A 12,854-nucleotide genomic window follows, 5' to 3' on the forward strand; every position below is an offset into this window, starting at 1 on the left:
TTTATTCCAGATATGTCAAGGTTTCATTTTCTTTTTCAAAGAGGTGCATTTGTACAGATGTCCAATACATACACCGACAGGGTTTCTCCATTGCTATAGAGGAAAGGGGTAGTGAGACACAGGGACTTGGTGAGTACAATATAGTACAGACAAGTTGGCTGGGAACTGCTGCGGCCTCCCTGCAGGCCAGACTGCCCGAGCGGGTCTGTGCTGATGTCCAGTTCTCTGCTACCATCGTATGGGCCAAAAAGTTTCAGTTCAGTATTTGGTGTCACAGGTTAGCAGAGAGACATCTAGACAGACTGGTTGCTAGCCTCAGGGCTGAATGTTCAGAACAGGGGGGGGGATCAACTGAGCCACAGCTGACAGATAAGCTCCACCCCCCCCCCCCACCCCTCCGTGGCAGTGGGCAGGGTCAGAGGTCAAGAACAGTACAGCCTGTCCCCTGTTGAAGTGTCGCCTTGCACAGAGAGGCGGAACAAAGATGTTCAGTACACTAAAGAGTAATCCAAGCCATCTCCAGCATAATACAAATAATATCATAATAATAATTCATAGTTAATTGTCAATAATGACATTTGTTAATCATATCAAATAATATGTAATACATTTACATATATTATAACAGCCCACTATGTAAATTGATTGGGGTGAAACTAAACTGTTAAGTGGGCCTCTACAAGTTTTTTTTTTCTTTCTGCCTGAGTTGGTTATCCAGCGCTATGGACATTGACGAGACGTCATACAAAAAAAAAGAAAGAAAAAAAATGGACAAAAAAGGAATCCTGATTGAATTCTGTTCACTTTAAAACACAACAAAGTGCCAAAAACACATCTTTTTGCAAAATTAAAGTACAAACATCAAGAAACAAAGAGCACACATGCCTTATTTTTCTGATCGAAAAAAGTCAAAGCTCACACACCAACATTCATTTTATTTGTAAAATTGTGCAAGAAGCCAATTAAAAAAAAAAGAAGACATTAGCAGTGTTCCTCAAGCGAGGAAGCTTGTCGTAAAAACTCAACAATGACACATTCTCTACATAGTTTTAAGTCCCCTGACATTATATTGAGTGCTACAAGGAGACCAAAAACACAGAAAAAGCTTCTGCACCAAAGATAATGCAAAATAAAAAATGCAGAGGTTTGTACGCACCGTTTTCCCACCGCACGGCCAAACCGAGCTGTGCCGAACTCCTTACAAGTACGTCCAAATTAGATCTCAAAATGTGAACAAAACCTATTGAACCGCACAGCCTGGTCGGCGTAGGGTGGGAAAGATTCCAAACAAACCCGAACACAACAAAAGAAGGGATGCATTCCAATGACAAAAGGTTTTCCTAGTAGAAAAGAACCAAGGAACCACCTAACACCTCGGCCCGTTGGACCCAAGAACGCGCCGAGCGCCAAGCGAGATGGAGCACAGACAGATGAACACAAGGTTACGGCAAGGTGATGTGCAAAAACTTAAACTGAGCCATCTCTCTTTTTCATCCTCTTTCACCCCCTTTTTCGTTCTCATTCTCTCTGTCTGTTTTGAATGAATGTCACCCCTAGGAAAGGTACCGGTCTGAGACAGAGGGGTTAGACCAAGCCCGTCCTAGGATTAGAAAGTGCTGAAATATTATCAAGTCTTTTACATCTACTTACATGTGCATCTCTGTTGGTTGGTTGTTTATTTTCTTTTTTTTTCTTTTTCTAAAAAAAAAAAAAAAGTGGTCCCCACTAAACAATGAGGTTTCTTTTTTTCTGTGGGTCAGGGTCTATGATCTCACAGACAAATAGAGGAGGAAACACTCCCTTACACACACACACACACACACACACACACACACACACACACACACACACACACACACACACACACACAAATGTGTCACACACTCAAATGTGTCACACACTCAAACCTGCTCAGGACACATTTGAACACCAGGTGTACATAAGCACACATACCACACACATGACACATGATGCGTGCGCACACGCACACACACACACACACACGCACACACACACACACACACACACACACACACACACACACACACACACACACACACACACACCAAGGAGACACGACACAATCTTTCACACACACTCAAATTTAGGAAGGCCACAGGGACAAAAGGGATAGAGAGGTTAGAGGGAAAACTCTCCATTGGGTTTGTTTCGCTTCACAAACATCCTCGTTTACAGATGTGACACACACATCAACAGACAGTAAAATACACAAGCCATTAACATGGACGAGACACTGGAGTTAGGACTTTAAACATATACTTGGCACAGCAAAGAGTGGTGGGGGGGAACAAATGTAAGTATTGCACATTGTGGTACATTTCAAGGGGATGAAAAGGTTAAATTTGGGATTGTTTGAAAAAATCAAAACTACAAGAAAACCCTCAAAAAATGTTGAAACCTTGCTGCGATGCGCCGTTCCCTCCACTGCATTCAGAGCAGGTCTGCATTTGCAGATTGCTTTGTTTCATAGTCTATTACTAAGCATGCATTTCCTATGAAGTATCAACACAATGATCCTTATAAGATCGTAGTGAAAAGAGAGACCAAATATCAAAAGATGATGTCAGGAGGGGAGCAGGCAGCCCAGGCCACACAGAAAGGTAGCTATCGGTTGTTGAGGGTTAATTGATTGCTTTGCCTCAGGAGGAGGTGTGAGGCTGGCTGGCTGTGATTGGGTACCTGAAACAAAGTTAACGAGGTCACTATGGGAGTCGTGGCGGAGTCAAAAATGTCTGCTGGTTACTTCAGGTGCATGTGACCATATGCTCACCTGTAGCGTGACGACAGAGTTTATGACTCCAACCAGTCGGGGACGTCGGAGGTTTTGGGGGTCAGATACTGCATATATGAGACACTTCCCTGAAAAACTAGCAACTGGTGTTGCAACTGCAATTTCTAAAGATTTAAAAATGTACTTAGATGATGAGGGGAATAGTGCTAATTGAAGCGAGTTGTGTTCAGGTATATTAGCTTCTATGTGCATTTTCCAGTATATGGCAAGATTGTATATTCTCTAAGGGAGGAAAGGAGGAGTTGTTTTGGTTTGCAATGCGAGACGATTATTATGATTCTTTTATTGCAGAGAATTTGAGTGGAATGACTGTATATATGTGTGTGTGTGTGTGTGTGTGTGTGTGTGTGTGTGTGTGTGTGTGTGTGTGTGTGTGTGTGTGTGTGTTCCACTCATACAAAAAGAGAGTGCCTGAATATTGTTGTACTATTGCTTTCTAAAGTAACCAAAGTAACATCAGCATCACTTGACTTTGGCTAAAAATGTTCCTAACCTGACAGTAAAAGTTTTGATGGTCTGAGTGGCTGACAGGTTTGTTTAGATGTTGTTGGTTCTGCTTTTGTATTTGTTGGGAAGGGGGTTGGACAAAAAAACATGTACATGTGTGTGACATGTATTTACTGTACATTTACAAAACAGCCACACAGATTGCAAAACATGCACGCACACACACACACACATGCTACTATTTCTACTAGTAATGATCATGATGTTTCAGTAGGAAAAAGAAGAATTGAATATGTACTACTGTGGTGTTGTTGATCTGAGAAACCCTGTTTATTATAAAAAAATAAAGCATTTTCAAATCTCATATGGGGTCTACTCTTTTACTAACCATCACCATCCATCACATCCATCCTGCCATCACCCTGGTTAACTCCCACCACTTGAAGCGTTGCCCTGCACAGCTAAACCTGTACTTTTAGTGGGATGAGAATACGACTGATCCATTTCTTAGAGGCAAATAAAAACCCTCTCTTGCAGTATAACGACACCTAAATACAGAGGCTGAGTAGAAAGCTCAACGGATACGCCTGCAGGAAGCCACGTCGTCTCCACCTCCTTAACAACTATTGGGCCAGCAACCTGCATGTGTTGATCTAACTTCTGGGCGAATCCTACTATGTTGTTAAGTGCAGCATGAGAGAAACATTTAAGTTGAATGGCACCATACGACCAGAACATATTAAATCCCAGACCATGTTTATCTGCCATCACGGATGGATTAAAAACAGCAAATTTCATTTTGTTTTGATCATATTTCAAAATTGAAAAAGAAAGCATTCCTGTATTTCAGTTACACTGATGCTAGAGGAAAAATAAAGACTAAACCATTTTATATGCAGTATGCGGATCATCAGGTGGTTCACGCCTCACATTACACTTCAAAAACCAAGCTCAGAAAAAGAACAGAACTTGAGCTTTCACACGAAAGAGTCTGTGAGGGTGTTCAACTTCTGACAAAGCTCTAAATGTCGGGCCAACCAAGCAGGCATATCCGTTGAGGTAACTTAGCAAAATAGGGTTTCAGCTCGCTGAAAGCACAGTCTGTGTTCAAAACTGGACCCTAGCCCCTGCACCCTGGTTTCAACAGCAGGAACAGTGGACCAAAAAAAAAAAAGTCCAAATCTTCCTTCAGATACACTACATGGCATTTCTTTTAAATTCAGTAGGCAGGCACGTGTTAAAATGCAGTTTTACAGCTACGGTTATGTTCGTAAAAACTCAAATGTAATTTTAACTGTGTTGATGTAGAAACTTTTCCTCTACAATGTGTCAAGTGCCTGTTGAAGAACAACAACCCTGGTCTCCTCCAGTGTGTCGCGTGGTCTAGGGCTCGTTTCAGGACAGAGCGGTTCGAAATCATGTCTCCGCCCTTCTCCCTCCTCCTGATGTGCAAATTGCAAGATTCTATTAAGTACGACTCCAAGTAGAAACCCTGGACATTTAGCATCGATTATATATCAAATGAGTATAACCTGCTCCTATACACAGTATACATACAATCATACACTAACCCACACTCTCACAAACACACACACACACACACACACACACACACACACACACACACACTCACAGAGCACTCTGTGCTGTTAGCGGTGTGTGTTAATCCAATGTCAGTCAACTAGTGTCTTTGCAGTAGGGACAATATGCACCACAAAGCATCTGCATTCATCTGAATACAGTACATATTATAGGTCTTTGAGTCTTAGGGATGGTCTGTACTCTTTTATGTTTGTGTAAGCATGTGTGTGTGTGTGTGTGTGTGTGTGTGTGTGTGTGGAGACAGACAGACCAGCATCATGCACACTCTAGCACACACATTACAAATATATGACACCCTTCAAAATTCTGTGGCGTGAGCTTCTAATCGATGCTCTCAGTCTAGTACAGAATCATTGGGATATTTCAAAAGCCTGTTCCTTGTTGATCCTTTTGCCGGATCCCAAACTTTCAAAACACATTCCAATACTGTACAAGCTCACATGCTGAAAACCATCATCTTCCTAATTCCTTTTGTCACCATAAATGTTCCTCTAACCTAACTAACCTAACCTACCGACTGGATTTATTTTCTCCAAAACTTGTCACAATCATCCCTTTCTTTGTGATCCAATGGCACAAGCGCTCCCAATTTTACCAAACCACCCCTTCACTTTTCCAAAAGCTTCACCTTTACAAAGTGCTGTTGCTACTTTCTACCCTTGTCTTAATAAAAAAAATCTAAAAACATACAGTACTGCGTAAAATAAAGAGACAACAAAAGAATTGTCGGCTGTATGGCGAGTGTGACAGGTCTGTTAAGTGCTTTGAAACGTCCTGACCCTCTCAGAGCTGACATGCAGATTCTCTCGGTTCCTCTTGCACAGCCTTTCTCCATAAAGAAATATAAAGTAATTCATCAAAAGACAATGAGGATTGTATGCAGTCTTCCTCTTAACACATTCTTAAATTGAAGTTTGCCAACCCAGTGTGTTTGCACTTGTATGTATTAGGTTAGGGTATCTCACATTTATACATTAACATTGACCCACCTAGATTCAATCTAGGACTAAATGACCCCTGATTAAGGTTTTTTGACAATCATTTGAAAAGAACTATCTGGTGAGATAGAAGACGAGGGCTTTATGAAAACAAAAACAAAAATGCTCAAGATGAAAATAAAGGCTCCACCTTCGTCACACTGAGCAGAGTAAATGTTGTTCCCTCTCTCTTGTGTGGCACACTGGCACCGCCTGATGACATCACTGGTCAGGTCTGGCACACTCTGATGACACCGTGAATAACACGTGGTTTGTTTATACTCAAGACATGGAGAATGGTGTTTTTCCAACTGCCATAAACTCTGATTTAGAAAATAAAACCCCCCACAAATCCTTCATGCTCTGGATCATCTGGCATTATGTCACTCCTGTGGCCAAGTGTAAAACCAGCGGCGCGGCAAGGAGGTGGCAGGAAAGTGTTTTCGGCAGCCTCAATAGCAGCGCACAGGGAGTAAATTGCTTACAAGAGGCAAACTGTGAGCATATTCAATTTGAAATCTACATTATGTGTAATGTATAGCCAGCCAAAAAGAGCCATCAAGCATTGCTCCTGTGTGCCACACAGCCATCCATAAACATCTAGCACGCCTCACAAATCCCTCACCATAAGTCATCTCATGAAAACCACCAAAACGGCATTGATTGCATGTGTGATATCAAATCCATCTCTAAAAAAAAAGTGTTACATTATTAACTATATGGACTTAATGTAAGGTGATACCATGTAGGGTAAATTTGCCTCTACAGTACAGTATTCAAGATAGAAAAATAAAAGCAGAAAACTAAACTTTTAAACCAAGACAAATGAAACATTAATGTGGGCATTCATGTTTTTTTGTAGAATCCTTTTATGTTTTGTTTTTTTGTAGAATCCCAATGGTTATTTAACAGTCCTGCTAGCCTTCAATTGCCAATATTTGACCGTCCCTCGATGCTGACTTTCACCTCGTAAGGGATGAAGGAAGGTTTGGGCAGGGTCAAGGGCGGCTCCTCCTCTGACTTGTCTACTTTTCGCCCTTCCGGAGCGGACCATCTTCGCTTCCTGCGCCCTGATGGCTTACTGGCGCCAGCTTCTGCGCCACTGGCAACCTGACCTTTAGAAACGGACCCTCTTTCCCCAAACGTGAGATCCCCATTCACAACATTGGTGCCCCCTCCACTCCCGTTCCCACCCTTCCCTCGCTGGCTAATGCCGTTCTCCCGCTCGCTGTGCCTGGAGCCTCCTCCGCTGCAGCTTTGGGGAGCGTCTGAGACAGCTCTGGGGGGTTTGAGGTGCCCGTGGCTGGAGGCTGGGACGGAGGCAGGGGTGGCCAGCTCCAGGGGCTGAGTCTTCTTCAGAGATCCGTTCCTCAGGTTCTTGAGGGTGAGTGAAATACAAACGTCGCCCACAGAGAGTTTGGTGCAGGGCAACTCCAGAAGCTGGGTGGTCCGGTCTGGGCAGCATGAAGACCAGCCTTGGCCGAAGACAAAGAAGGGATACTCCACCAAGACTTCCACACTCACCTGGAGGAGAGCGAATGAGAGGGAAGAAACATCAACACAGAGACACTTCAATACAAACCCTTTTTCTGTGCTTTAAAGCACCTACAAACTTGGTTTCGAATCCATAGTGTTGATATGACAAAATAAGCAACAACCAAATTTAAATTCAGCCAACACTCAAAAACTCTCATCTGCACTGTATGGATTTGGTGGACAGTAACAATCCACCAACTAGTATCACTTTTGGTTTTTACAGACAAGAATAGAGGGATGGTTGCTTGTTGAAAACGCCAGGGACTTCAGTTTTGTCTAAAATTAGCTGAATGAAAGAACAACTGGGACAAGCTGTCCTTAAGATCAGCAAGGCAATTATGTAATAACTGATTAGTGTGTTAGAGGCACATCTGGATATTGTTGGTTTAACAGTAGAAAAAATAAATACAAACATTCACAAGGGAGAAAGGCTTGGTGACCAAAGGGGCAACATATTTCAAGCCTTTTGGTCCATTACACAAAATTTGAGCTCTGCATTGAGCTCTGTAGCTTTAGCACTGATAAGCTCTGCATTATCATTTGTATGTGTGACAGAGTGAAGAGATGACAGATAGAAGCAGAGGAGGCTTTGAGGCATGATGGGTAGCGAGAGAGAGAAAATATACCTGAGGAGAAAGAGGATGAAGCGGAGGAAGATCTGAAATATAGTAGAGAGAATGAGAAGGTGGGAGTGGAGGAAGTTACTGAGATGGAGATGAAAAGGCGAGTTTACAGAGGGAGGGTGTTTTGAACAAGAGGAGGAGTGAGGAAGTGAATGTGAAAGAGAACAATGTCAAGAACGATACAAGCGTAAGATGTATCAAACACCCTCTCAAAGCAAACGACAGGCAATGTTTTTTTTCCCTGCTGTATTATATAATTTTTGACTTAAGCTGCTACCACCTCTCAGGAAAAAAAAAAGTAAGGAGAGTCACTGATGGAGTGAAAGAAAGAAAGACAAGTCTTTGAAAGATTGTCAGCTCTTTTGTGGGATACAGTATCAAAGAGCAGCCGGGGGCGGTTAGAGATGTGCTGTGTGGGTGGACGAGTCACAGCCTGGACAGATGAAATAGATTAACTGGCTCTAACGGACACCCTCAAAGACAGTGAGAAGGGTGCATGTGTGTGTGTTTGTGTGTGTTTGAAGGAGTTGGGTAAAACCAGAGACAGAAAATAGAAAGATACATCGAGGCGTAGTATGAGATGTTAAGAGATTATTGAGAGATCGAAGTTATACAAGTTTTTTGTGACCTATATCGAACTACAGTAGAGTATTACATGTAGCAGCAGAAATGTGATATTCTATCAGCGCATTCTGCCTTCGCTGAATATGTGAGTTGATTCCAACACTCAACTCTTTGAACTTCTCTAAAGCTCATAATCAGAACATGTTTGTTACATGACTGCCATCACAGTGCATTTGAACCTCATTACAAAGGGAATAGCAGAGTCCTGTGAGATTCACCGTAATAGAGTCATAAATAAGGGAGCAGCTCAACACTTGTCATTCAACATTTACAACACCAGCTAAGTGTATGCATAAAAGACTTCTTACAGAAGTCGTTTCTCACACTCACAGATGCAAACTGCAACTGGGATGATTAGCTCGGCAATCTACCGAACTTCACATAAAAACACCAGTAGAGGGCTTGATAGAGGAGCTGAACGATTAATCAAATCAGTTGTTGTTCGACTGAGCATTTAAATTGACATTAGGTTTTAGTGCTCTAATGACATCATAAACCGTTATCATGTAAAATCACACCAAGAACAAGCGTTAAACGAATAGTTTCACTTTCTTGCAGAGAGTTAGATGAGAAGAGCAATATCAATCTCATTTTTGTGCATTAACAATGGGGACAGCACTGAGAGCTGCTTAGCTTAGCTTAGCATAAGGACTGGAAGCAAGGGGAAAGAGCTTGACTCCAAAGTTGTGAAATATATTGCTACTAGCACCGCTGAAGCCTAAGAAATAACATGTTGTGTCATTGATCTGTACACAAACAAAATGTGTTTCTTCAGGGGTTTCCATTTGTGTACACATTGAACAAACAAGATTAAATGTTGATAATTAGAGAGCTTTAGCGGTGCTAGTAGCTCTGCTGTTTATGCTAAGCTAAGCTAGATGACTCCTGGCTATAGTTCAATAGCTAATGCACTCTCATGAGAGAGTGAAAAAGTGTATTTACCAAAATGTCAAACTAATCCTTTAACAAATGCTACTACTTGTCTCTCACCTGTGCACGGTGCTCACCAACAGAGAACTGAACAACAGCAAAGTTGGGTGAGGTGTGGCTCCCTTCAATGCGCTCCACTGTGGACGAGTCGATCTTCAGCTCGCTGCTGATCTCAGCACTCTGGATGAAGTCCTCCGTCTTCAGGTCCTCCACGCGTTTCAGCTCCCCGTCGGCCAGCTGGATGATGGAGCCCTTGATGAAATATGGGGGGAGGGAGGGGGGCACCACCGTGCTGGATGAGGGATGAGGAGCAGAAGGAGCGACCAGCCCCGGCGGAGCGGAAATAATGGGGAGATGAAGATGGGCTTGGACCACCGCACCTGAAGTGGTCTGGAGATACGAGGCACTGGAGGGCTCTAGAGTTTCTCCTTTGGGGGCAGCGATGTATGTATGTGGGAGTGTGGTAGGGAACGGTGCGGCTTGGGTGGATGATGTTACGTGGGAGGTTACCGGTTCCAATGTGGTGACTCCACCTCCACTGACGGGGATAATTACCGGTTGGGCGCCAGGAATGAGTAAGTGTTGCTGTAGGCCGGTGTGGTAGCTGATTGGCGCATGCTGGCTCCCACTGCCCCCTGCAATGTAGCCAATGATAGGCGGCTGAGGGTAAATGGTGGAGGGGAGCCCCATTGACAGTGACTCGGTAGCGCTGTGGGTGGTCTGGATGACGGTCTGGGGCGACAGTGTGCTGACAGCAGCTTTCAGGCTGTCCACACTTAATGGGGGTGGAAACGTGAAAGAGGAGGAGGTGGTGTTGGAGGAGGAGGGTGTGCGATTGACAGGCTTGCCCAGGATGATGCCACCTTTCTCTAGGTGTGCAGAGGCAGAGGTCGTCAGCTTCTCGGGTCTGGGTGGCACCAGCTGGTGGTCCCCGTGGCTGTTGGGCATTAGCATGAAAGACGTTCTCAGCCCTGAGGGATCGTGAGCAGAGTAGTCTGAATGCAGAACCAGCTGGCGGGCCTCGTAGGAGGACAAAGACGAAGTGGCATCCCGAGATTTGCCCCCTGGCTTAGACAGGCCGGACTCGGGGGACGCTCCATACCGCCGACCCCTTTCCAGCTCTCCATTGTGGAGCTCTCTGGTTCTGGAGCCACCGTCCTCTTTCCTAGTGGGTCCGTCCGTATACTGCACCACAAGGTGGGACATCCCATGTCCCAAAGTGTGGTGGGGGTGCAGTGACTGGGGAGGAAGGTGAACTCCTCCTTGGTAATGAGGTGACGGCACAGTCCGTGTTGAGGTTGACATTTGAACATAGTGAGGGGCGTGGTCTGTCGAAGGTGGAGGCATGGAGGTACGCCCCGTGGACGCTCTCTGGTGGTCATGCTTGGAGGCATGCGACGGAGCAGAGACGGTCTCTGCGTGCGAGTGTCTCTGTGCGGCCAAAGAGGAGGAGAGGGGGGGAGGTGGGGGAGGAGGGGGGAGCAGTTGAGGGGAGATGTAGCCAGCGTACGGGGCAGTGTAGGGTGAGGCTATAAACTGCAGGTTGGGAGGCAGTTGGGCGTAGTGTACAGTTCCTCCAACAGTGGACTGTGACAGGGGCGACGTATACACTGCAGGAAGAGACGAGACTAGCCTCAGTGACGAAGAGGAGGATGACGAGTCTGACGTGGAGAAGAGGGATTTATTCTGGAGGCCATCTGAGTGACTGGAGCTACGGTGTCCGCCTACGGCACTCTCATTCCCACCGGCCACACTGGCCAGCCAGGCCATGTTCTCAGTGCGCTGGCTGTCACTGGCAGGTGGGATGCTATATGAGCGATTGTCGGATGATAATGTGCTTGAGGGGAGCTCCCTCTTCTTTGGGGGCAGACATTCATTACTGCGTTCCTGGTTGGACTTCATGCTGACTTTGCCTCACGTCCCTCAACTGTACTTGCGTTATTGTTCCTTAACCTTTGGCCTTCTATAGCTTTTTTCTCTCTTTTTTGTTCTTTCTGTCTCTGACTTTTAATTTCACTTTCCTGTCTCGTTTTCTCACTTTTGATCCGTCCCTTGTCTCGCTTTAATTAGCTCGAAATTATCTTCCCCAATCTTGTCTCTCTTTCCCTCTCTACTCGGTTCACCCAAGGCCGTTGATTATTGGGGCTTTTCTTGATAACAAAGAAAATTCAGACCATAACAAGCGGGCGGGCAAGGATTAAAGATGGAGATGAAGATATTGAGGGGTGGTGAGAGGGGAGGGCAGGGCGGTCTGTTTGGTCCAGAGGTCTTTAGTGGCTGGAGGGTGAGCTCAGTGTGATAGTGGAAAGAGTCACGTCGTCACGCCTGCTGCTGCTGCTGCCGCCGAGGACGACGGGGGGCCGAGTGCGTCGCACTTCATGCGGAATCATTTCCTTGTAAAAGCAAGCCTGCCCACACCCAGCACAATCCTGTGGAAGAGAGAGATAGGAAGACTGTTAGGATGACGCCGTGGTTCTCAAACAGATGAATAGTTAAATACAGTGCAATTTGTTTTTCAACCTAAACAGCAATCACAATGATCCTCGAAATTCCTAACATCTAACACTGCACAAGTGCATAAGCTAATTGTTTTTCAATGAGAATGAAAAAAGCTGACATACTGAAATGCACTGCGTCATTCTTTTTTTTTTTTAAAGTGGGTGTACATTCAATTCAAGGACAGGGAGAGAGACACATGATCCAGCAAACAGACCATGAAAATGAATAACAACACATTTTGTTGAGGTTGTTGTCACCACGTAGCAGCAAAATTAGGCGCTGCACCAAGAAATTCAGGAGCAAAACAAACGGCTCAAGAGAAACTGTTGAGCGACATCTTTACTGTGATGAAGGTCGACAAACAGGCCATGAGCCAACAAAATGACGGCCTGCATCAACAAACTCAGGAGCTCAACAAACAAGCTCCAAAATCTAAAATGAAGCCACGGACTAATGCCAGGATGCTCTGTGACAAGAAATTCAGGGTGCAAACAAAATGCCAAGGACTGTTTCGAGTAAACTAAATTGATCTGAAGGATGAAAAAGTGGCCGTGACAAAACGATGCGCTGCAACAAGAAATGCAGCAAGTCAACCAATGACTTTAAAAAGAAATGAAAATGGCTACAAGGAAGACATGCCTTGTGTCTGTAGAGTGCATTGTAAAAGTCGCCAACAGGTGGTTGATTGGTTTTTATTGCCTCAACAGTGGTTGAGCAGAATAAAAAACGATAACAATCCAAGCAGTTTGTCATGGGTTTCTAGAAGCTTGCACTCCTATTAATAATAACAATAATAATAATCAT

At 44.5% G+C, this 12,854-nt stretch overlaps 1 protein-coding gene across 2 annotated transcripts in view; it reads right to left on the reverse strand.

Annotated features, from left to right (window-relative positions):
• Positions 1-12,854, reverse strand: part of atxn1a (ataxin 1a) — an 84,499-nt gene continuing 71,645 nt past the window's right edge. For both annotated transcript variants that reach the window (XM_068728454.1, XM_068728455.1), the window contains 2 exons: positions 9,612-11,980; positions 1-7,362 (listed from right to left, as the gene is read on the reverse strand). In XM_068728454.1, the coding sequence (XP_068584555.1) occupies positions 6,763-7,362; positions 9,612-11,453 (2,442 nt within the window). In that variant the 5' untranslated portion in view covers positions 11,454-11,980 and the 3' untranslated portion in view covers positions 1-6,762. The remainder of the gene's footprint in view (positions 7,363-9,611; positions 11,981-12,854) is intronic.

Source organism: Cebidichthys violaceus, unplaced genomic scaffold (assembly GCF_023349555.1).
Source record: "Cebidichthys violaceus isolate CVI_PGR_0920_01 unplaced genomic scaffold, fCebVio1.0.p SCAF_42, whole genome shotgun sequence".
Classification (NCBI taxonomy): domain Eukaryota; kingdom Metazoa; phylum Chordata; class Actinopteri; order Perciformes; family Stichaeidae; genus Cebidichthys; species Cebidichthys violaceus.